At 41.6% G+C, this 25865-nt stretch overlaps 2 protein-coding genes across 22 annotated transcripts in view; both read right to left on the bottom strand.

Moving 5' to 3' along the window:
- The window catches only part of mbnl3 (muscleblind-like splicing regulator 3), a 38973-nt gene extending 20341 nt beyond the window's left edge, over positions 1–18632 (bottom strand). For 7 of the 14 annotated variants that reach the window (XR_012595584.1, XM_074648580.1, XM_074648579.1 and 4 more), the window contains exons 1-2: positions 18355–18627; positions 7338–8319 (exon numbers count right to left, since the gene is read on the bottom strand). Coding sequence is in view for 12 of the 14 variants with exons in the window: in XM_074648580.1 (XP_074504681.1) it covers positions 7338–7511 (174 nt within the window). In the remaining 2 variants the exon portion in view is untranslated. Of the gene's footprint in view, positions 1–7337; positions 8320–8391; positions 8632–8670; positions 8804–18354 lie in introns of those variants that run through there. The other 7 variants (XR_012595583.1, XM_074648577.1, XM_074648578.1 and 4 more) reach the window with 5 other exon arrangements.
- A 3353-nt stretch (positions 18633–21985) lies between these two features.
- On the bottom strand, positions 21986–25800 carry hs6st2 (heparan sulfate 6-O-sulfotransferase 2). 8 transcript variants are annotated; one of them, XM_074648598.1, is made up of 3 exons: positions 25439–25800; positions 24258–24969; positions 21986–23404 (listed from the first exon to the last, which is right to left on the bottom strand). In XM_074648598.1, exons 2-3 carry the CDS (start codon positions 24833–24835, stop codon positions 22576–22578), a joined length of 1407 nt encoding a protein of 468 aa, XP_074504699.1. In that variant the 5' UTR covers positions 24836–24969; positions 25439–25800; the 3' UTR covers positions 21986–22575. The 8 variants fall into 8 exon arrangements, with proteins under 8 accessions (XP_074504699.1, XP_074504696.1, XP_074504698.1 ...); XM_074648595.1 differs by having other exon boundaries at positions 24258–25029; positions 25416–25800; XM_074648597.1 differs by having other exon boundaries at positions 25268–25800.
- Positions 25801–25865: the final 65 nt, after the last annotated feature.

Here is a 25865-nt window from a genome sequence, read left to right on the forward strand (position 1 = left end):
ATTTCCAAATATTAAAACAGGATGAGCCTTTTTGTTTTGTTTTGTTTTTCTTTCTTGGTTTAGTGTCAATGCAGCAACTGTATATTGTGTTGTATATTATATCAATGTAAAACAAAAATGATTATGTAAAGATATTAATAAAGATATTAAGGAAAAAGTCCTGCATTGAAACTTAAGCAAAAGTATGTAAGTATTATCAGCACAATATACTTAAAAGTATCAAAAGTAAAACTACTAGATGCAGAAAAATGGTCTCTGTGACTGTTACACATTTATATATTATATTATTAGATTAGATGTCGGCAGCATTTTACTGTTGTAGCTAAAGATATATAACAATGCAACACATTTTCTAAACTCATAATATGTTTTATATGTAAAATATTAATAAAGTAAAGTAACTAATATCTAAAAATGTCAAACAAATGCAATGGAGTAAAAAGTATAAAGTACAAATCTGTACTGAAGTACAGTATTTGAGTACATGTGCTTCAACAACTGGTCTTTATATACACTAGGGCTGCACGATTATAGCCAAAATGATAATCACAATTATTTTGGATCAATATTGAGATCATGATTATTTATCACAATTAGTCATTGATTTTAGGGACTAAATATTTTATTTGCACTTTCACATTTAAATCTTTGCATCAAAATAAGACTTAAAATAAAGTTCTTCTTCACATGAATTCAGTGCATTTTTGCATTTCACTTTCTTACTCTTCACCTTCAGAAGGTCAGAAGAGGGTTGGCTAACATGAGGTGAAGGACAGTTTTGTATGAAGTGTTGTATTTATCTATTGGAACAGTGTGTCCCAATAAAAAGGAATTATTAAAAATTAAACATGTTAATCTAAAGAACTATTCATTAACAAATGAAGCATGTTGGCTCTGCAGACTGTCTGCCGTTGGGCTTCTTTTGTGCATAGTCAAAGCATTTCTATTTGTCTTGTATGCAAAGCTTCATTCATCACATGCAGGCTTAAACAACAACGACAGTTTGTGTGACTGTAACCAAAATCTTACACGTGTTTGAGCAAAGTAAATTCCCTTTATAATATGTATAAATGTACCGGTCATAAAACAAAAATCCCAGAGGTCACACAGCTCATGGTGGAGAACTGCAGTTGTAGTTCCTGATGAGCCTATAACTCCCTAAAAATGTCTGTATCTCTGCAACGACTAATCAATTAATCGATTTGATGTCAACTATTAAATTAATCACCAATTATTTTGATAATTGGTTAATCGGTTTGAATCATTTGTTAAGAAAAGAAAAAACGAAATTCTCTGATTCCAGCTCCTTTAATGTGAATATTTTCTGGTTTCTTTACTCCTCTATGACAGTAAACTGAATATCTTTGAGTTGTAGACAAAATAAGACATTTGAGGATGTCATCTTGGGCTTTGGGAAACACTGATCTACATTTTTCACCATTTTCTGACATTTTATAGACAAAACAACTAATCGATTAATTAAGAAAGTAATCGAGAGATTAATCAACAACAAAATAATCATTAGTTGCAGCCCTAATGCAATGTGTAGTGAAACTATGGATCCCAAACAAGTGTTTCAATAACCTACTACTACCTTAGGTTATTATAATTCTGTATTTCAGTCAGCTGAGGCTCCTGATTCAGCAGACCTTTTTCATCAGATGTAATTCTTTATGCTCATTTTTCCACTTGTCATTTTTGGCTTCTTGTCAAACCCTAAATCAGATTTTGAGCCACTTATCTAAAACCAATTCATTTTGCCCCAGAACGTCGTTAAAGCGGTGTCCTTCCTCCCTGCCGGAGTGTGTGGGGAAGGTGAAGATGGTGCTGCAGGAACACTGCAGGTCAACACACACTGCAGTCTCCATTAAACCCCTGGGCCGACAGCAGCTGTCTGGCCCTGCAGATGAGCTGTTCACCCGCTAAACTACCTCCACTGAGCGTCAGCCACATGCAGCTCCGTCGTCAAACCACACCCACACCAACCAGCTCTCATTAAGCGAGCGTGAGAGTGCCGCACAACTGGCAACGGAGAATAAAAAACTCCGAAGACAAACTGACGTCATGGTGCAGAGACTCTGACGGTGATGGATGATGTCGCGCTGAGATGAGGACACATAAAAAAAAGGGTTTCAGCAGCAGGAGAGCTATATAGGACAAACTGCAGTGTCTCCTACAGCAGCAGCATCCTGGAGGGATTCACACGACCTCACACACCAGACAAAAAGCATACAAGCAAAACATGTAGCAGCCTGAAAAAATGGTCGGGATGGCACACGATGCTTACACAAACACTCTCGCCTACACTGGAGATGCATGCGAACGAGCTTTGCGTCAGCGAGCTGTGTGTTTAGGGATGAGTCTGTAATGAGGAGTGAGTCCCAGGAGCCCAGCGAGCCAGCTCAAACTCACAGGGAAAGAAACGTACCTATTAATGAGCCCAATCGTGCACTTTATGCATCCTGTGCTCCAAAAAACATTGATAACAAAACCTTTACAAAAGCTATAAAATCTGGGTTAGACAAGGAGGCCAATGAAACGTGGCGTTGAGGGGAGTAATGGGTCAGGAATCTCCCTTTGGTTGCCATGGCAACACACTACGCAACACAGAGAAAGCCCCTGTTAGTACAGTAGTGGGCTGTTGATGCATTCAGAGAGAGGAGAGAGATGAGATGTCGATAAAATCAAACGACAAATAAACAGTTCCCATATTAATGAGGGACACGCTTTGTCTTCAGTTAAAGGAGTTTGGGCTCATTCTCATATGTGACAATGAGCTGAAACAAATAGTCGATTAATTGATTAGTTGATCAACAGAAATTTAGTTTGCAATAGTTCTGATAATGAATTGTTTCACTCTAGGGATGTTGGTCGGTCCAACACTTTAGTTCAGACTGAAATATCTCAGCAACTGTTGGATGGATTAAGATGATTCATTCATTCATGTCCCCCAGAGGATGAATCCTACTGAGTATTCATCTAGCGCCACCATGAGGCTGACATTTTGGGCTTTTAGTGAAATATCTCCACAGCTATTAGATGGATTGCCATGAAATTTGGTTCAGACCACACACTGTATATAAGAAGTGGACGTAGTCACCATGACGTCAGCCATTGGTTTGTGGACTGCTGTTTTGAAGCCTCAAGTTCGGCCGTCGCCATATTGGTTATTTGCAACCAGAAGTGACGTGAGATGGTGGAGCTAAGTACAAACAGATGCTGAATAAGACATTTTTAGGCGACCAAAAAGGTTGTAATTAACTTGCATAAACTGAAAACACACTGTGAAAGGGTTAAAGTTGTAAGACGAAAACACAGACAACTTCCAGACCGGACAACGCCGTGGTAGCGACCTGTCAATCACAAGGTAGCCACGCCCTAAAGCATCCCCTGCTTTATGGTCTATTTGACTCTAAATGGGACCTTAATTTACTAAATGAATATCATGCTGTATTGAAGAAGACTTGAAACTAGCGATTGAGACCATAAACTCATGTTTACAGTGTTTACTGAGGTAATAAATCAAGTGAGAAATAGGCTCATTTTCTTAAAGACTTCTATACAATCAGACTTCTTTTTGCAACCAGAGGAGTCGCCCCCTGCTGGCTGTTAGAAAGAATGCAAGTTTAAGGCACTTCAGTATCGGATTCACTTCTCAGACCCGGTGGTTGCTGCCTGGTACAGACATCCATGGTACTCAGTCGATGAACCATAATCAATCCCAGAGCTGCTAGCAACTCATGGAAACATACCAAAAATACGCTGGTTTCAGCCTCTCAAATGAAGAGATTTCCAGTTTTTTGCTCGTCTTACATGATAGCAAACTGAGTATCTTTGGGTTTAGAATGGTTGTTTGGACAAAAACTGCGTTTTAAAGAAGTTGTTGTTAGCATTCTAATCTATTTTCTGTCATGTTAATTTGATTAATCAATAATGAGGATAATTGTTAGTTGCAGTTGTACCATGATGTCATCCAAAAGTGACACTGCTGTTGAATCTGCTGCTGAATCGTTGGGCAGATGTGATGTCCACACTAATCATTTGAGATGACAGCAGCACTCCAGTTAACAAGGTAAAAAGAACTAGGCGGTGAGCTCCCCACCTCCCCCCCTCCCCTGCAGCAGGTTCAGACCGACCAGACGGAGCTAATGGAGGAGCAACAGGGAATGACGACAGTCGGCTCGGACCGGGCCGGAGATGCCAGATATGGGAGGCACGGTGAGGAGGGAGGCCATTAGTAGATAAATCCATAAAATTAACAAAGAAGGGAGGGGTGGGCGGCGAGCAGGAGGAAGGAGTGATGCTGTAGAGCGGCTCGAACGAGGTGCTTCTTTGTTTTTTCCAGTCAGTCGACCAAAAACAACGGCTGTCAGTTGAGAATAATCCCGAACAACAATAGGGATAGAAACAGTGCTGTAGAGAGGTGGTTGTTGACATTACTGTGCTGGCACTAAAGCCCCGCTGCAGCTCCTGATAAAGAAAGCCGCTTTGACCTTCAGCTGTCACCAACTTCAGTTCTTTCTCTAACAACGTGACCCCAGGGCTTCAAACAATCGAAAGTGGCCTTTAATGCTTGTTCGCTGCCTTTGGTACAAAGCGGTTCGCCTCTTTCTCCCATCAATGCAACCAGTACAGAGCCAGGCTGTTGCTCTGAGCTAAAAACAGCCGTGCCACTCAGGAAGATCAAACTATCCAATGGGTACGCGCTCCTGTGCTGTTGCTAGGCCCCCCTCTCTGTTTCTCTCCCTCTCCATCTCCCTCCTGCTCGGGAGGACATAACACAGAAAAATGGCTGAATAATAAATTCTAACTCAATAAACGAGGAGACAGCAGCTGCACTCAGACAGCGAGCCCCTTGTCTGGGTCTCACTTTTTCTCTGCATGAAAGCCGGTCGAGCAAAACACACACGCCGGCACAGCGGCAGCATATTCTCGATTTTAGCGTAATCGTCGGTTGATAGTCGGAGCCCTTGTGAGATACAGTAAATCACTTCTCAGACTGTGTGTGAGTGGAGCTGGTGTTGTGGTTCTGTGGCAGAGAGTCAGCTGAAATGAAGCAGCACATCGCTGATGGACCGACTGTCGGCAAAGTGGCTTTATGAGAAATTTCCATCACGCCCGGACAAAATGGAAACAACAACTTAACTCGATAACCAGAAGACATTTCGCTGACATCGTTATACATATCTACGGTATATGTGTTTATTTTCAGAGAATTATGTGTTAATTGGCCTGGTTTAAATTAGGGATGGGCAATATGACAATTTATACCATGGCCACTGAAAATCCTCAAATCTGATTGTCTGGAAGGTGTGGATTAACTTTTAATAACCAGACAAGATAACCGGACATCTACTGTAGGTGTTCGATTAGTATGAAACTGTTGGTAAAGATAGCAACAATGAGGCTTAGCTAAAGAGCTGGGAGCTAGGGTTATTTGTGTAACCGATATTATAAAAAAATTTAATTATATTTTTTAAAAATCATAAAAAAAATTAATTAAAAGCATGGTTATAAATAACCTGAAGCGTGCTTTGTTTTATGTTTTATGTATTGTTGTGCTTGTTTTAAAGTATTTCATGTGTTTTGTTATGTACACTATTACTGTTCCTGTTTAAACGTATTTCATGTGTCTATTGTCATTATATCTGCACAGGGACTGCAGCTAAAAACTAGCCAAACTGGCACATTTACAGAAATGTCTATTAATGTGCACTGTTCCTGTAACTTTAAAGTGTATGAATAAATAAAAAACAGCTAAATAGCTGCACAGTGAGAACCATGTACATTTAATTCCAAACGTGTTTGATATTTGTGAGTCTTGACGTCTAACTAGGCTAACGGTAGGAGGAAAGCGAGGACTTCTGAAATAACGTTAGCTATTCTGCGGAGGCAATTACATCCATTACAATCACAGAAGGTATAACTAGTCCAATGTTAATACATATGCATCTTATACTTACATATACCATGAGACCAAATGTGTCCACCATCAGAGACTTATATATTCAGCACCATTTGTATTAGGGCTGTAAATCACAATTCACAGTTTCATTACAATACGATATTATATTGATTCATTGGACAACAATATGTTATTTGCCAATATCACAAAACCTTGCCATGATATGATTTCAATTAGATTCAATTCAGGGGCCTGCGTTCGATATTAGACGATATCATATGTTCATTTACCACAATAAGTTACATTTATATCAACTCACAAAAAGCAACTAAAATAGGATTTGACCGTTGTATTACTGGCCTCTACCAGACATTTAAATAAAATAAATCAATTAATAAAAACAATAGAAATAGACTTTCTGTTGGTGGAAGGAGTTGCGCTTGGACGGAAATGGCGAAACAGTCGTGCCATGGGAATTTCAAAATAAAGGCGTATCTTAAAGATGACGTTATGTATCGATGTTTATACTTGATATACGACACTGCATCCATGATATGGGATCGTTGATCATTGAATTGATCGTTACAACCGTACTTTATACAGTGTTAACTATCACTTTAATATATCTGGTTGTATTACATCATTGCAGGCAGTGTTGCAAACAAATGAGCCAGACTGCTTTATGGCTGTTTCCTCCCCCCTCTCTCTCTTCTTCTGTTTGTTTCTCAACAATATGCTATCTAATAAAGGCAAAAATAACCTTTAAATAAAAAACACCCTGATTTAAAGGGTGTCTGTATAAGCCAAAACCAGTCAAATGTAGCTATTTCATCATACGTCTTAAATGTTTTATATAATGATATATATATATATGTATACAGTACTAGCTATCATAAAATAAGATGTCTATACTGTGCTTCCTTTTCATCACTTTAGACTCCATGATGACACGCCAAACTTTTTATTTTCAGCTGGTTCTTCACAAGATTTTTAAAAGATTGTTCTGCGAGAGACTTTTTTAATTGTTAGCAAACTTCTTCATCATAATTCACAATATTAAAAAGGATATATAGATGAAATTAGACAAATTCAGACAAAGATAGCTTTGAACAATCTAAGTGGGGGTGAAAAGCGTGAATCAACTGACCGACTGACATAGTTTGTTCCAGGAAATTGTTTATCTGAGGTGGCTCATCCTGACGCATCTCCTCTCTCGAACAATGTAGTTAGTAGATGACACCCTAAACGATAGTCACACGCATTAAATATATTTATAGCGGAGGTGAGCCACCTCACCTGAAACAAAGACCACAACAGGAAGGTTTGTGTGTGTCTGTGTGTGTTAATATTTTGCAGAACCAAAAGGCAAACTTGACACAGCTCGCAATGCATGTGTCTAAAAAAAACAAGACTGTGTAATGTCTGTTGTTACCTTGAGTGAGTCAAAGCAGGCGATGACTCGGCCGTTCTCCACATGGCAGCTCCGGGAGGGGTGTGCAAACTTGCACTCGGCATCCGACCGCGAGCAGGTGCCTCTCTGAAACTCACGACACACTTCCAGGGTCAGCCATTTGGTGTCCCGTCCCATGGTCATGCTGACAGCCATCAGAGTCGCTCACAAACACTCGAGCAGCGGTGAGGGCAGATGGACGGAAAAACTGTCTGATGAGAGCAAAGGGTGACTAATAGTGACGCAAGAAAAAGAAAAAAATCCCCAGCGAAACAGAAACAGAAATATTATCTGTGTTTTCCTTAAGCGCAAATAGGCAGCGAGCCCTTTTGGTTGGTGTATTTTAGGGGATGTTTATTAGTTCTTCCTGGGAAAAGTGGCAGCTGAAGTTTGAGATAGAGGGGGTAGACTGGGAGCAGAGGCCAGCTCTGACTCGAAGGAAAAAAAAGGAAAAAGCTACTCTGAGGACATCACTCTTCATGTGACACTGAGCGTCTGTGCCTTCACCTGAATCGACTGACGCCCGCCGTAAGTCACTGTTACATTCACGTCAACATGGCCAGGGCTGGGGCAGTCACTGTAGTTATGTTTGAACGGCCTGAGAGAGATTTCTGTAGAAGAAAAACAAAAGCAGAACCTTAGAAGGACCTTGCAGTGATGAGACGAGGTGGCGGCTCAGCTCAGGGTACGCGGGGACTGCAGCTCAGCAACGTGGGATGGACGACTCCGTGGCTGTCGGGATAAAATACAGCCTCCATTCAAGGCCAAACGCACACCGAACCCCGTCCTGCTCTCATCCAGCCGCAGCAGACGACCCCTCGCAGTAGGCACTTTGGAGTTCCACTTCCTCCTCTTATTTCAGTCTCTTTCTCATCCCTCCTTCGCCGCTGTCTGTTGTTCTGTTGTCATCCTCCTCAGTGACCTCTCTTCTGCATGTCCTTGCTTCTTGTTGTCTCGCTGTGGACTGTAAAAAACAGAGCATTAATTCAAAGCAGCCTGTTGAAGAGAAAAAATCACGTTAATGTGAAGCTGCAACCTCGTGTGGAGCTTGTTTAAAAACGAAGGGTGACGAGGAGGACCACGAGGCGGGAGGGTGGACGGGAAAGAGAATAAAGCGAGGACAAACAAATAGGGGAACAGAGCATACGGGGAGGGAGGGAGGCAGCGATGAACAGGAAAGGGCAAGCTATGTCTTGATTAAGTGATACAAGAGAGAGAGAGAGGGAGAGAGAGAGGATGGAGGGAGATTGCAGGCAGGACAGAGACGTCACTTCAACTCCCCTGAGCTCCACGGAGCAGAAAGTAATTGACTAACTTGAAATGAATCATGCTGCAATACACTGTGAAGCGCTGTGTCCTTGAAGATGTGTGTGGTCGACACTGATGATTCCCAGACAGTTATTAATGTGAAGGGAAGAAGTAGGAAAAGGGAAGAGGGGGGGGGGGGTAGTTCTTCACAACTGCAGCTGCTGTGCTCAATGTGAGGCTCCAGCCAATCGGACAGACTTTTGCAGGCGTGCAGAGCACACCGGCGACCAATGACGGGGCAGTTTCCACAGCAGCTCCTCCCTCCACAGAGCCCGTCCTTGTTCCTCCCAGGATTTTTTCACAGTCATGGCTGAGCCACATGCTGATATTCAAACTGTACAACAACTCTCTGACTCCAAACACAGGCGTGGAGGAGGAAGTCTTATTCAAGCCGGTGGACTGATACTGCAGTGTGATGCAAGGAGGGAGAGGATGCATGTAGGGAGCAGACAAATGTGTCCGGACACTAACTGAATACAGATAACAATAAGTGAGGTGGCTCAATAAAGATACACTCAGAGAACAAACAGCTTCACCAGAGAAGGCAAAACTGCATTTTGGTAAAGAGGAAGGAAGGCTGTCTTGTATGAAACATAGTAGTGCATTAATGCACAAAGTGAATAAACAATAGGCGAGATGCAGGAGAGGAGGAGTACAAAAAATAGGAGGAGGAGCAGATATTATCAGTCCCTGCGTCTGATGGCGGCAGACACAGACGGAGGAACCGACGGGGGGGAGAGTGTGTGTGCATGCAGATAGACAGCCCAGAAGGAGAACACCGCAGTGGAGTGGGAGAAGGAGGGATAACGGGGGGAGGTGGGAGCTGAATTGATACACCCACCTTCAAACACAAGAACAAAGACACATCCCAGCCCAAAAAAAACAGAGAGAGGCAGGAATGAGAGATGAGCAGGTACAGCAACTGCTTTGCTTGCTTAACCATTATGCTTGTCTGTGCCTCCTCCTCCTCCCAGCCTACCTACAGATCGATAGAAACTTTTCTCGGGGGGACAAAACAAGCACTCCTCCTGCAGCTTCGCCTGTCCTGCATTCAGGTCCACATCAGTGTCAAGCGCCCCTTTGCTTACGCACACCCTGACGACGCAGCTCGGCGATATGCAGCCCGCATCATCAAAATGCTCCTCAGCAACACTCCTCGCCTCGCCTCGCTCTCACCACACCAGACACCAAATGGCGCACAGTTGCCATTACGGCCGTTCTTGGAAAAGCTACGCAGCAACGCTGGCTCTCCTCCGCTGCCGTTGTAGTTTATACGCCACCCTGTACCTTTGAATATATAAACAGTAATGACCTTTCACTTGCTGATATATACACTGCAGCTGTGACTCTGCTTTCCAGGAGTTTCACCCTCACCAACTGTTTAACCAAGCCTTCCCTTGTGAGCTTTACCTTTGGCCTCTAGCAGGGCCTTTACAGGTAATGGAAAACAATGGAGGCGGCTACAAATAGAGAAATCATGTCATGGCATAATGTGTACGTCGGTTCATGAACAGACAGAACGACCCTTGAGAGCTATTAGTAAGCTAATAGATCTGACATTCAAACTATATAGTAAGTATGTTTCCTTAGTTCGTTTCTCATAAGTGGGTGTAACCTTGACCATCACATAGACACAACTATCAGTCTGCAGCCGTGCTAGCAGCTCTCTGAGGGTATACTTATGCAGCTTTAGTGCTTTAGGCTAAATATTAATGTCAGCATGCTAACATGCTGATGATTAGCAGGTATAATGTTTACCATGTTTAGCGTGTTGGCATGCAAACATTTACTAAACACACAAAGTACGGCTGAGGCTGATGGGAATGCCATTATGCTTCTGACACACCAAGTCGACAGTCGGCCGTCTGTGAGCGTCTGTTGGCCTAGTCTTTTCGGTGTGCCCCGCACCGTCGGCTCTAGTCTGCCCGTGTCGGAGGCTTTTTGGCCGATTCAGCATGTTGAAACGGCGAGAAATCACTCTGATTGGCTGTTCAGCTTAAATGAATCAGTGCACGAGAAGAGAAACGGAAGCGAGGAAAGCAAGCCGACTAGGGCAAACACAGAAGATTCTTCTAATTTTTCATCTTCATTTCATCTGATCATTCCAATACACGGATATTTTCACAACGACATGTCCATCTGGAATGAAGCTAAGTGGTGAGTGAGAGTGGTGTGAAAATGGTCGGCGAACACCACTTTGTTTCATGTGCGTTTCATAACAACGGCTTGTATATCCGCCGTTGTAGGTCTTCCGGTTTCCCTTTTTGAATGCCAAATACGGACTAACGCCGTCTGCTGGTGTGGAGAGTTATTTCATCTCACACAGGCGCAAAACGTACGGGGTAGTTGGCCATCGGCTCGGCTGTAGTCTTTGTGGTGTTTTCGAGTGAAACTATTTGGCCAAGACCCAGGCGACGTGAGGCGACTCAACGGTCGGCCTTCATCGATGCTAGTTCTTTGATGTTGGGTTGGTGTGTCTGGGCCTTTAGTTTTGCAGGTATTTGGTCATAAACCAATTACAAAGTATTGGGCAAATTACAATTGTGACCTGATAATGACTCTAGAGGAATACTCAGAGGTCCACCAAAGTTATGGACATGGATGCGTCCATCTAACAACTAAAAAGGAGAAATGTCAAGCTCATGTTGGCACTACAGGAAACATTAGGAGATCAACAGAGTCACTAGGACTCGTCCTCTGGGGACCAAAGAAATCATGGCAATCTATCCGACAGTTGTTGAGATATTTCAGTCTGGATCAAAGTGGACTGACAGGCCGACAGATCAACCATTCAGAACACCACTTGCATCCCCCTACCGACCGTTATGGTTGACTCCAATGTGCAAGTACACCATGATGGTACTAATCTGCACATTAATCAATGAATAATTTACCAACAACGGCAGACTGGTATAACCACCAGATTAAATCCAACAGCACGCCGTCTTTATCCAAATGACTGTGTCTTTAAATATGTCACACACTTGTAAGAAAGCCAACAATCACAGCCACATTTATGCCAAAAATGTACAAAAACAACACTCACATGAACTGTCTGCATTATGTTTCACACTCTAATCAGCAGTCTTTTTCTAACAGACAGCACTCTTTAGAAATACAGGTCATTCAGTTTGTAATGAAACACAGACTGTACCTATCACAGCATGATAAAACACGAGGAGGCCAAAAGATACAAGAGCAAAACAAACAGCCAAGCAAATAAGTAAGAGGCAGATGAAGTGAAAGGATATGAGTTAGTAGCTAAACACTGATTATGAGCTCTGTTAAAGAGAGGCTTGATGCTACAGGCTTCAGTTTCAGCCCACACAACACAACTATCTCAGTATTGTCCTTACAACACTGAATGGGTTAAAGCTCTGAAGTAAAAACAAATCATTTATAAGAAAGCATGAAAATAGGCTTTAGCTATATGTAAATAAACAAAAATGTGTCATTTAAGTAGTGCTGACACGAATGCTTCAAAGCTTCGACCATTGACCTCCGAATCAGTATTTGAATGCTTTGTTTATTGCTTTTTTTAAGTATGTAATAATAATGTATGAATCCCAAATAGCCCTTGGAATAAAGAATAATTCCACATTATTCATTATTCATATTCAACATTAATTATTATTAGTTATTCTCAGATTGATATCACGGTTTGTTATTTGTAGAGTAGGCTTGCCGCGGTTGAGCAAAAGCACCTATTTGGTAATATTTTGGATTTAAACCCAACGCTATAAGGGAACCATAAAGTTAATGAGGCAATAGGCATGCGGAGGACGGAGCGGTCACAGCCGGTGTTCGCGATGCATTGGTGCCAGGTGGAAACCTGCGGCACCGCATTGAAAGCTCGACTGGAGACAAAGAGTGTAGAAGCAAAGAGACGAAACTCTGGTGTTTTTTTCCCAACAGCCACTGCCGCCATTTTGGACTGAAAACGCTTATTATATTTGTAATATTGTATTGTTCAACACAGGCCATTTCAATATAATATGACAATAGAATAGAAATAATTGTGTTTTACTTTTGTTCAGCATTTTGTAGGCGGACGTTTTACTGGCGTCCGGTAGTCACTTTCAGTCCAAAATGGCGGAAGCGTAGCTCTGCTACTGGGCGCTGACGTTGCAATGGAACGAACAATTGACTTTCACTTCTTAGCAATATACATTCTTTGTCGGACAGGCCAGACACATAGCCAGCCAACGTTAAAGATCAAAGTAAGCGCTCTACATATATTGATTGTCCGTTGTAATCGGTAACACCGGTGTTGTCACGACTTTATTAACCGGTGGGAAAATTTCCTCACCGTGACATCCTTAGTGTAAAGGTGAGTGTGTGTGCAATAGTGCAGCAGTGGCATCTGAAACGGGGGAGATGGAGACAGACAAACGAAAATGTCAGCCTGACGCGCCGTAAAGCTTTGAATATTTCTCATCGAAGCTTCAAAGCCCAAAAAATGGTATTCCAGACAGCCCTACATTTAACTTTATAATATAATACACGATATGGGTGCAACGAATGATTGTTTTCTTTAACGACTAATCAGCTGGTTGTTTTCTTTATTAATCGTGTCAAGAAATAGTGAAAAAATTGCCATAATTTCTCCTCAAAAATCCTCACATTTGAGAAGCTGAAACCTGTTATCAAAATAGTTGCAGATTAATTTTCTGTCAGTCAACTAATCTATAAATAGACTGATAGTTTCAGCTCTAATAAACAGCTAAAATTAATCAAATTAAAACTTTACTCTCACATAGTTATGAGACAACTGTAATGAAGAGTGTACATTTTGTACAGAAATAATCTTGGCCTACTGAACTTGTCCGTCCTTTACAATGCAGCATAAACAGTCATTTGCAGGGATGCGGCACAGTGAATAAAGATAGAGCGTCCCAGTTATAACAGTCATTATGCTGCTGCCGGCGCTCCAGGTGTCTGCAGTGAGAAGAGGGGCTCCAGCAGTCAGCAGGTGGGGGTCAACGTGTAGGTGGAACCGGATGTGGGGGTGGGGGCGGGATTATAAGGAGGACAGAGGGGGGTGGCTGCTGTTGACTCCGGCGCACTGCGTCCATCATCAAACACAGTGCACCAAAGGGCTACCGGCAGCGTAACCTTCACCGGAGCTCTGACGTCTGCATTAAGGCTGGTGTGTAGGCTGGGTGCCACCTCGAGAGACAGCCCTGCACCGCATCTGCTCACACTAATAGATAGTCTTATTATATCAATAAAACTGTAAGGTGACACATGATAATCAAATACAAAACCCCTTTTTATTTTGTCCTCTTAGGTTTTTCCTTTTTCTATTTTCTTCTGCACAATCATGGTATAGGCAGGGGAATATTTTTAAGTGTCACTTTCATTCAATTGATTTTAGGGACAAAATATTTTTATTGCATTCTCAAATTTAAATGAACAGACTGCTTTCATTTCTATGTTGTGCTACATTCCTGCAAACGTACAAATATTTGCATCAAAATAAGACTTAGAATAAGGTTCTTCTTCACCTGAATTCAGTGCATTTTCATTTAGCATTTTTTGATAACAAAATGAGTAATATATAGTATATTATTCTTCTACTCTGCAGTCGCAACATTTAGGAAAGTTTTTCACTGGCTGCCGCTGTAGGGGTGGTAGTGGCTGGAAGGGAGACCGCAAACTGGGGAAACGCTCGTGAGATGTTAAGGTTAGGCATTGATCGTGAATAGTTAAGGTTAGGATAGGTCGTTGGGCAGCGAGTCTCGAGTTTTTGCAGATCTCAGATTAGATTTCGCAGTTTGGGGGCTCCCTTCTAGACATGACCCTGTAAGGTTTGCATGCACAGGCATTACAGCTCCCCAAAAGTGAAGCCAAAACATCTGGATTGCCCCCTGGAGGCTGGCTTTTAGTTTAGGAAGCGCTTGATTTGATATGCAGCAGAGTTTTCTACGAGCGGAGCACGCATTTTAAACGGCAATATCACAGTCATTCATGTAATTGTGGTAAGTCAAAAGCTAAGTTTTCAGAAGAAAATTCACATGTGCTTACAGCTGAAAATTTACAGCAGAAATATTTGAAATAGGGCTGGCAATCAATTAAAATATTTAATCGTAATTAATTGCAAATTGCAATTTTTTATCTGTTCTAAATGTACCTTAAAGGGAGATTTGTTTAAGTATTTAATACTCTTATCAACATGGTAGTGGACAAAAATGCTTGCTTTATGCAAATGTATGTATATATTTATTATTGGAAATCAATTAACACAAAACAATGACTAATATTGTCCAGAAACCTTCACAGGTACTGCATTTAGCATAAAACAATATGCTGAGATCATCATGAGTCTGCTAAAAACTAAAAATCAATCAAGTTGTGTTAATGCGTTAAAAGAAATTAGTGGCGTTAAATAGAATTATGTTAACGCATTATTATCGTGTTAACTTTGACAGCCCTAATTTGAAATAATTGAGATAATGAAAGAAGTTGAAGCGGCTGTCGAAATACAAATACTGAAAGTCTCATGTATTGAAATAGCAGTTAAGATGGAAGAGGTGAAAGATGTAAAAATTTCCATTTAAGTGTAAGTGAGGTTGAAGATTCAGATGAACTTCAGGAATGGAAAGGAATTGAAATGTCAGTGTTTATAAATGTAAGCTTGCTCCATTATTGCACTTGTGAATTATTATAGTGAATTCCTCTAGATTAAGAGCATTTTATAAATATGTAAAATAGTGTTTCAGGCAGATACAGCAGGTTGGCAGAGAGAATGCAAACACTATAAGAGTTCAGTGTTTCCCCAAACACAGTTGTTGATTTGAGCATTTATTCATTGGAAAAAAACAAACACTTTTGCTTATGTCAGTTTGGTTTCCCATGAGAATCTATGAATTTCCTGTGAGAGTTTTGGTTTTTAAATCTGGAGTTTCCCCATTTATAATGCATGGTGGACTCCTTTTGTAGAGGCAAAGGTACAGTAGTTGTGTAACGAATACTGTAGCTACGAAAAACACAACTCCGAGTATGAGCGTTACAGTCAACTCTTTTGAGAGCAGCGACAAGGATAAGTACCGAACAGGATAACGTTGACAATGACAAGGTGATTGATTAAAAAGCACAAGGTGGAAGATCCATAAATCACAATGAGAGTAAAAGCTAGCAGCATGGAGGGAGGGAGCAAAGTAATTAGGTTAAGTATCAGTAATCCTTTCAGCTCATTAAAGCACCACAGCTCCCATTCAAGCAAACATACAACAAGCCTATCCTATCATACAGGACAATAGCCTGCACAAAGCATGGAATAGTTGCAGTTTAAGTTGCACTTTTCTTTCAGAAAAATAGTCTGCATGAAGTGTATGCCCTGGAGGAGCTTTCATTTTACTTTGCAGGTTGTGAGCTAGAAGTTTCACATCCCCTGAAGTGAGTTCATGAAAGTTAACTGTGTGGGAAAAACTGTAGATATAGTTGAACTAATCGTCAGCATAGCATTTTTGATTTGTTTTATTTGCACCATAAAAGACGGAGCTTCCCAGGCTGTTAATGTGTGTCTGTGTGAGAGAGGAAATGAAAACAGGTTATGTGGGAAATGTGGCCGCTTGCCCATGTGTGTTTGTCAGTTTATCAGTGTTTATATTAAGTAAAGAAAAACTAGCTAGACTGGTGCAGAGTCCACAGCCTGGAGGGAGCGTGAACTTGTCTTGACTGGCTGTATTATGAAATGAGCCAAGATTATGGCGATACATGTGATTACAGTACATGTACTGTAGGCAACACTACGCTACGGTGGCCTGACCCCTTAAGGGTAAACAAGGACAAGACTCAACCTCCCTGGGAGGCAAAATCCTGCAGACATGCAGATAGGGTGACCAGGTGTCCCGTTTTAGGAGGGACTGCACAGCATTTTTATCCCTTGTCCCGTGTCCCACATATTGATACTATGGGCAGACACTTTTCTAAAATATGTCTTTTAACCAATGACTGTGAAGAAAGCAGGGAAGGCTGTCATCACGGGGTTAATGCAGGTTAACCTGTCTCTGCTAGGCTACGGGCAACAGGGAAAAGTCACAAGCTATGCAGATTTAGGCAGAATATGATGGGTGAAATAGCCAAATGTGGGACATTTTTTGCATTTCAGATTTCAGGAATATACTGTGATATGAAGTCAATCTACACCCAGTACCACTACGAAATGCCCAGGACGTGTCCTAATCAAACCAAAAAAAAGAAATGCAGATTTCACACTCATAAAAGAAATGGTAGACATATCAGTACTCTAATGACAAGTTTTCTCAGACCAATCTTGATTTTCTAATGTGGGACAGTAATGTCCAAAATGTGGGACACTGAAAAGACTAATTTAATGAAGTGAACACTCAAGGGATCCCATGTTGAGCAAATTTTCCATTTACAATGTTATTGCTGTTACAAAACCTAGTCTTATGTGTGGATGCTACATGGAGAATCGAACAACATCAAACAAACAATAAGACTATAAATAATAAGAAAGAAAGAAAGAATAACGAATAAAGATAATAGTTTTGAAGCATTTAGGCATATTAGAAAGACATAAATATCAATAGTTTTATTGACTTTTATTTGTTTGAGGACGACCTACACCCACTGGAGCTCAGGTGTCCCATTTTACTGCAACTCACCCTACCACAAAGAAAAGGTAACGTAGCTACAACAAAGACTGTTCAACTACTTGTAACTGGGTGAAGCCAGTGGAAGGTGATTCTCAGAGCAAAATTAGTTATTTTTTCAACCAGAGGGCAAAGCATGGAGACGTTACATGCTAAGGGGCGGAATAGAAATGTTTATTTTTTAAGTTAGATAGACATTATTTGACTGAATTGTACACTGATTCTTTTTAATTGATTATATGTATATGTGTTTTTGTATGTGTATATAATGCATGTGCGTATATGTATATGTAGGTATATATGTATACAGTATATATGTATATATAAATAGATTTTATTTCATTTTATTGTTTTGAATTTTTTTTTTTTACTCCTGTATATTCTTTTTACTTATTTATCTATTTTTTATATATAATATGTGTTTCCTGTGTCTATACTGGCTTATTTTTTTGTTAATATTAGGTTTGTTAAGTTTCTTTGTACCGAGAATGTTATTATTGGGGACGTTTGTGATAAATATAATATTGAAAAAAAAGATAGACATTATATAAAAATTGAAGACTACATTCTCAGCATTAGTAACGTGTCCCACATTATCCCACACAAACATACTCTTTGTCCCACATTAGGTTTGTTTGGGATCTGGTCAACCTACATGCAGATAGCATAAACACGAAGGAAACTGCAGGTGCTCTTATCTTCTGCCAGCTGTAATGTAAGGTATGCAGTAAACATAGAAAGTAATTTCCTCATTTTGCACTTGAAACACTGGCACTGTGTAAAGAGACATGCAATAATAAAATGCCTGCATGTTGCATTCAACCAAACCCTTGTGTGCAGATCCCACACTATCTCAGCTACATGACAGGCATGATTTGTCTCCACACAGCAGACCTGCCCAAAGCATGTCAACTGTAAATGTTATTACTGTGCGTAATTACGCCCGTAATTAACAATAACAAAGGCAGCATAGCTTTCACGCAACAGGCAGAGAGAGGAACAGGCATTTTGAAATAGCAAAAAATAGCATTAATATTGCTGCAAACTGCGCCAGACGTGCTCACTCTTACCTGTTTATAGTCCAGATTCAGATGATCTTTGATGGTTATTTTCCACAAAGACGCGCTGTTAGTCTGATATGGCAGTATTACCTGGAAGTGAAAGAGGAAAATAGAAGCTAGCTATAGGAATAATAATAAAATAAATGGTGTCACCGCCGCGGAGAAAGAGAAAGAAAGAAAGAAAGCAGCGAGGTGTCTGGCTGGCAGCTCTAATATTTGCTGCAACTACATGAGCTGCTCGGCTGCAACACTGACTGCCTGAACACAGTCACACAGAGGAATAACAGAGAAAACATGAAGAGGGAGGGCTGAATGGAGAGGGAGGAGTTAGGAGAGTGTTTGCTTTCGTTTTTAGATAACATGATTATTATTATAGGGGGAAATCAAAGTCACGACAGGCAGGTTATCAAGGTAGACTGCTATAAACACGTCTCAGGTAGATTATTACACTCATATAAAAGGAGGATAAAAACACGTCCCTGGTTACCAATCACTCACTATTACTGACAGTTACAAATGTACAAAGTAGAAACAACTAAAATATATATTTTTTACGTATTTTTTACGTTTAAAACGTAAATAGAATAGAATAGAATGGAATAGAATAGAATAGAATAGAATGGAATGGAATAGAATAGAATAGAATAGAATGGAATAGAATAGAATAGAATGGAATGGAATAGAATAGAATAGAATGGAATAGAATAGAATAGAATGGAAAATAATAGAATGGAATAGAATAGAATAGAATGGAAAATAATAGAATGGAATAGAATAGAATAGAAAGCTTTATCGTCATCGTATTAAATACAACGAGATTCACAGTTGCCACTTCTGGTTAGTGCTTTAAAACAAATACTTGACAAGACTAAACGAGGTAGAAAAAACATATAACAGGTAAAACACACACAGTTATAAAGCAAATAAAACAGGTAAAGTAGATGTAATAAATAAATATAAACAGAAGTATTACACTAGAGGTATAAAATATAAAGTAGATGTAATAAATAAATATAAACAGAAGTGTTACAGTAGAGGATTAAAATATAAAGTAGATGTTATAAATAAATATAAACAAAAGTGTTACACTAGAGGTATAAAATATAAAATATATGTAATAAATAAATATAAACAGAGTTATTACACTAGAAGTATAAAATATAAAGTAGATGTAATAAATATTTATAAACAGAAGTGTTACACTAGAAGTATAAAATATAAAGTAGATGTAATAAATAAATATAAACAGAAGTGTTACACTAGAGGTATAACATAGGTAAAATAGATGTAATGTAAACAAAGGTAATTGCACTTGTAAAATAGGTAGGGTAGATGTAATAAATAAAATATAAACAGAAGTGTTACACTAGAGGTATAAAATAGGTAAAATAGATGTAATGTAAACAGAGGTAATTGCACTTGTAAAATAGGTAGGGTAGATGTAACAAATAAAATATAAACAAAGGTAGTTGCACTTGAGGTGTATATTGCATCAAGGATAAAAAAATATATATTAGTTTTTTCTACTTTATACATTTAGAAGATATCTAGGATATGTAACGTTAGGTGAGCTAGACTTATATTACAACTGATGCTATAGCAGGTTGCTAGTAGCAACACTGGTGTTCAGGTGTTGTGATGAGATCTGTTCCCCCTCTAGATCTGTCCCCCCTCTAGTTCCTCTAGATCAGAGGTCTTCAACAGGGGGTCCGCGACCCCTATGGGGTCCGCGGAGGTACTGCAGGGGGGTCGCGAAATGTTCTTCTTATTTTTTTATTATTATTTATTCATTTATTTTTTATTATTATTATTTATTACAATTTATCTACTCACTGTACCTTGCGCGTGTTTAAAATAAAAACATGAATATATGAACCTGTGTATTATTTGAATAGCTTAGTATTGAATGCACAATAACAAGGTACATTTATACATGGCACTAGGCCCAATTTAATATAAAACACAACTTTATACAATATATATAGTAGGGGGTCCCTGCTCCATCTCTCCATCAGTTTGGGGGTCCTTGGTCTGAAAAACGTTGAAGACCCCTGCTCTAGATCCTCTAGACCAGCTCTAGCCCCGCCCCCCGTCCAGACGGTGAAGGAGGAGCGCGTTCACATAAAGCTCGTCCTCGAGATGCTGTGCTCGTACCCCTGAGGTACTATGGAGAGTGACAAGGCTCAAACATTTGTTTAGCAAGTTTTATATGTAGACAGTCTTCAAGCACATAATATGATCAATTAATATGAGCCGTCTGGAGCCGCAAAATATTTGAGCATTGTGATGAAGGCAACACAGTTTATAGTCTAAGTATATAAAGTATAAGTCTAATGCAGTGAGGGCCAAAGAGACAATGTACTACGGAGTATTAGGGCCACATTGAGGGAAAAGTTGTAATACTACGAGAATAAAGTCATAACTAAACGAGAAAAAAAGAAAATAACACATACAATTACTACTTTATAATAATATGCCTTTATTCTCATAATACTACGACTTTTTTCTCGTAAACCTTTAACTTTATTTTCATAATATTACGACATATCCTCGAAATCTCCGATTTTTTTTTTTTCCTCAATGTGGCCCTAATACTCCGTCGTACCGTCGTACCATAGACCTACAACAATGATAACTAAAAATGAAAATGTAAACAAAAAACAGTCATTCATTTCTATTTTTATAAATCCACAGGGAGCCACTGGAGAGGGGATAAAGAGCCGCAGGTTGCTGACCCCTGGTCTATTCTGTAGAATCTGTATCCTGAGAGGTTTTGTCCTTTATCTGAAGCGAGGGTAGAAGGACAGAGGGTGTTGACTAAATAATTGCCATGACTTATTGAATAGCCTATTTGATCTAAAATCTGATTTGTTAGTTTTGGTGTTGCGTAGGCTGGGTGAAAACAGGCAGTATCTACAGGCCTTCTGAATTTTCAGACATATGTATAAGCTAGTTGATCCAAACAGGATATTAAGTTATGCTACCAGAGCAGCATCCCTATCAAGGGCCAGAGATAGACTACTATATAAACCATTATTACATTATTTCCCTTTCAGTGTAATTATTGTTTTTTATGTCCATGCATTTTGGGCTTTCAGATTTCAAAGCTTTGCTTTTGAGGCAAACATTGAAGACATGATTCAGGTTTTTCATGGTCAGTTCAGATTTAAATATACACTAAAACGTTTATAGACAATTAACAGCATATACGTTGCTCTCATCCCTCAACCATCTCTGCCAATGCAACTGCACTGTTAAAAAAAGTAATCTCTCTTTTTAACAATCCTATAACCTTCATAAAGTCTTGAGCATGTTCAGCATATTGCTGAATAATTCTTAAAAATTTCAGAGCAGCTGTCACAGCTCATCCCTCTATTAAATCCTCTGAGGATCACACTGAAAAAAATGGTCTAAATCCTATCCAACCAAATTTAAGAATAAACTGTGATGTCAACTACGACCTCAGTATGTCCACCCAGGAAGTTTTGATTTCATTAAAATTATTTCAGCGCTCTCTGCTGGTGATACAGAGGTTTGCAAGTGCAACACAAAAGCTTGCAGTCTTTTGTGCACATGATCAGACAAAAGGACATCAGACACAGAAAGAAGATATCCAAGTATGGCAAGAATAGAACAATAGTTCAGTGAATGTAAAAGCATTTTATATAAAAAAAAAAATTGGGACACATTCAGTTATTTTACAACATCAGCAGTTAATGCTACACAATGAGGTAATTCCATTCTCCTTTTCTGTTACTTAAAAGACACGTAAAAACACAAAGTACATTTTGAAATGTACACATTTCAGACAAGACAGCAATTTGGCAAACATATAGATTGTAAATCACAAACAGTAGCATATTATTTATAGAAACAACAAGTATTAAATTGTTCTTTATAACAAAGAAAACATAAACACCCCCCTCATTCCAAGCTACATCACAAGGGCTCAGGTGTGTTTGAGACCAGTCTAGAAGGCTTGTGTGATCACTGAAAGGTAAAAGCATTGCAGCCTTTCTTTCTGTCAAGGAAATGTATTCATTATGAACGTCAGTTGTGGCAAAGAAATACAATCAGTATCAATAAATAAATGTGTGTCATTTGTTCATGGTGAGAAACAAGGAACATTTAGTGGAAGGCAAATACTAAAAATAACTGATTCATTAACAAACAGACAAGGCAGAACTTGGCACACTTAGTATTAAGACACCCTACTACTTGTTCCCGTCACTACCACTGCTCCACATTGTCCGTGTAATCCTCCACGGTGCCGTTCTCATCCAGATCCCACCAGTCTGGGAGTGGCACGTCTGACTCTGCACTGTCTCCACCAGCCTTCGCTCTCAGCTGCTCCTCAGCTACTACAGAGTGGCTCGCAGGCTGACGGGAGGTTTCTGTGGGCTTCAGCTGCCTCCCTTGCTTTGTTGTGAGCCTTCCACGGAGCCGCCTCCTCTCCTGCTGCCGCCTCGCCCTGGCCTGCCTGCGCTCCTGCTGCCTCGCCACCTGGAAACGCTGCAGGAAAAGGTCACGGGCGTACTCGTACAGCTCTACGTCCCATCGGTTCAGCTGGAGGATTCTGTGTTGCGTCTCGGCAGGGACCTCGACACTGGAGGCGCGTGTGCCGTTGAGCTGTGTGAAGGGTGCGATGAACTCCAGGTTGAAGGTACGCTCGAACAGATACTGGGTCTTACGCTGGTACTCTGTCAGCCCAAAGAACGCCATGCCGCGCAGGTTGCGTTTGGCGCTCTCCAGCAGCAACGCCCAGCGCTCTTCCTCACTCATGGTGGAGACGTTGTAGCAACCCACCAGGCTGAGGTCGGCCAGCATGCGGGTTTGCCGGTTGTTGGCCAGGTTGTAGGGACAGTCCATGAACTCCTGCAGGGAGCAACCTGACCAGTCGTCTCCCGAGTAACAGCTCGGCAGCTCAGACAGCGTTGGTGAACGTCCATCGCACACGTGTAAGGAGGCCCTCCATGTAGCCCCACGTTGCACATGACGCCACTCGCTCAGGAAGCGTGATACTGGGTCTCTTAAGATGGTTATATAATAATAGTTCCTACTGGAGAGAAAAAGAAGACATTAGGTTTGTAATACCGTAAGAAAAAAATAGCCTTGAGATGTCACTGCGATAAATTTGAATTAGTGCTGCAACTAATGTTTTTATTACCCATCATAATGCTTGGAGACTAGATTGGTTGAATTAGTTTGGCAAGAAGCTTCTGCATATATTTGGTTTGTGTGTACTAGAAGTGCTTGTGCATTGTGTTTAAGGAAAGTTTAGTCACTAAATAAATTTTTTAGCACAAAGTACATTCTTTGTGAAAAAACAAATGTCATCTTCGAATCAGATTTTGACCACCTGCACACTCACACTCGATATGAAGGTGAATAGCTACATCAATTGAACAAATACAGCATCCTACCATCCATCCCAAGCATCCTACCATCCATCCTAAGCATCCTACCATCCATCCCAAGCATCCTACCATCCATCCCAAGCATCCTACCATCCCAAGCTCCTACCATCCCAAGCATCCTACCATCCATCCCAAGCATCCTACCATCCATCCCAAGCATCCTACCATCCATCCTAAGCATCCTACCATCCATCCCAAGCATCCTACCATCCCAAGCATCCTACCATCCATCCCAAGCATCCTACCATCCATCCTAAGCATCCTACCATCCATCCCAAGCATCCTACCATCCATCCCAAGCATCCTACCATCCATCCCAAGCATCCTACCATCCCAAGCATCCTACCATCCATCCCAAGCATCCTACCATCCATCCCAAGCATCCTACCATCCATCCTAAGCATCCTACCATCCATCCCAAGCATCCTACCATCCCAAGCATCCTACCATCCATCCCAAGCATCCTACCATCCATCCCAAGCATCTTACACCAACCTGGGCAGGTTCTCGGGAGCCTCTCGTGAGTCCATGCGTGACGGGACGCAGCTGATCAGCTCGGTCCAGTCCGCATGAAGCCCGCAGCTCCAGCCGGTGGAGAACCGGGAGAACAGCCAGGTTTCCTTTTTACCTGGCCGGTAACAGGTACACTTCTTCTGACCTGCGTGACACTCGCAGGGCCTCTCCAGCTGAATGTTCCGCACCAGGTGTCTCCCGAACGTGGTGCCGCCCGTCTTCTGAATGTGCAGGAACACTATCACATCATCTCCTTTAATGTTAAAGTCCACAACACGGTTTAAATCTGATCTGGTGAAATTGAAACGAGGGACGAAGCGGACCATAGCTCCATCTTCTGCGATGTATGGGTCCTTCTGGAGCCCGTCCTGGATCTCACTGCCACCGCTCCGGGAACCGGTTGCACCACCGTCCTTGAACCAGGAGCCCAGCTGGTGCAGCATCTGGCACTCGGACCTGCTCGGGCACACGTACTGGATCATAATGACGCCGAAGAGCAGCACCATGAGCAGGACGAACAGGAGCCGGTGGTGGTGGCTGCTGCCGGACTTCTCATCCATCTTCCCGGGACGCACAAACGCACATCACTCAGGCGGTCCGGACCCAGTTGCCTCGGCTGGGGAACCTCGGGTGGAGGTTCTGGAGAACCTTGGCTAGAGGTTCTGGAGAACCTCGGCTGGAGGTTCTGGGGAACCTCGGCTGGGGGACCTCGTCTGGAGGTTCTGGGGAACCTCGGCTTGAGGTTCTGGAGAACCTCGGCTAGGGAACCTTGGCTGGAGGTTCTGGGGAACCTTGGCTGGAGGTTCTTGAGAACCTCGGCTGGAGGTTCTGGGGAACTCGGCCGGAGGTTCTGGGGACCTCGGCTGGAGGTTCTAGGGAACCTCGGCTGGAGGTTCTAGGGAACCTCGGCTTGAGAACCTCGGCTGGAGGTTCTAGGGAACCTCGGCTTGAGAACCTCGGCTGGAGGTTCTAGGGAACCTCGGCTTGAGAACCTCGGCTGGAGGTTCTGGGGAACCTCGGCTTGAGAACCTCAGCTGGAGGTTCTGGGGAACCTCGGCTTGAGAACCTCGGCTGGAGGTCCTGGAGAACCTCGGCTGGAGGTCCTGGAGATCCTCGGCTGGAGAACCTCGGCTGGAGAACCTCGGCTGAAGGTCCTGGAGAACCTCGGCTGGAGAACCTCGGCTGGAGAACCTCGGCTGGAGAACCTCTCGGGTGTTTTATGAAATGAAAACAATAACAAAGCAGATGCCAGCTAGCTAACGACAGCTAGCACCGACTGAGTCTCAGGTTAACGGAGGATATCTTACTGTAATGTTCGCTGTGTTGTAGGCAGCGAGGCGTACAGGTCTCATATGAAATAGTACATCCGTGTTTTCCGGTATCATCGGTTATAGTTGTAGAGAGAGATCATGTTTTCCTGCAGCAGTAAATCAGTGTCTGCTGCTCTGCTGCCGCGGCCATCGATTCTTGACCTTTTCTTCCCAGCAGCCTCTGCGCTCTGTGTGGGCGTCAAGAATTACGTCACCGTGTGGCACGTTCTGATTTAGGAGCCATGGAGACACCATGGAGACACAAGCGGTTAACCGGGTT

The sequence above is a fragment of the Sebastes fasciatus genome, chromosome 10 (genome assembly GCF_043250625.1).
Source record: "Sebastes fasciatus isolate fSebFas1 chromosome 10, fSebFas1.pri, whole genome shotgun sequence".
NCBI classification, from domain to species: Eukaryota; Metazoa; Chordata; class Actinopteri; order Perciformes; family Sebastidae; genus Sebastes; species Sebastes fasciatus.

Bases quoted from the DNA above. Each gene is read 5' to 3' on its own strand.
- hs6st2 (XM_074648598.1), bottom strand. From the start codon at position 24,835: ATGGATGAGAAGTCCGGCAGCAGCCACCACCACCGGCTCCTGTTCGTC. The intron at 23,405-24,257 runs GTTGGTGTAAGA...TTTTCTCTCCAG, and splicing joins GCTCCCGAGAACCTGCCCAG to TAGGAACTATTATTATATAA.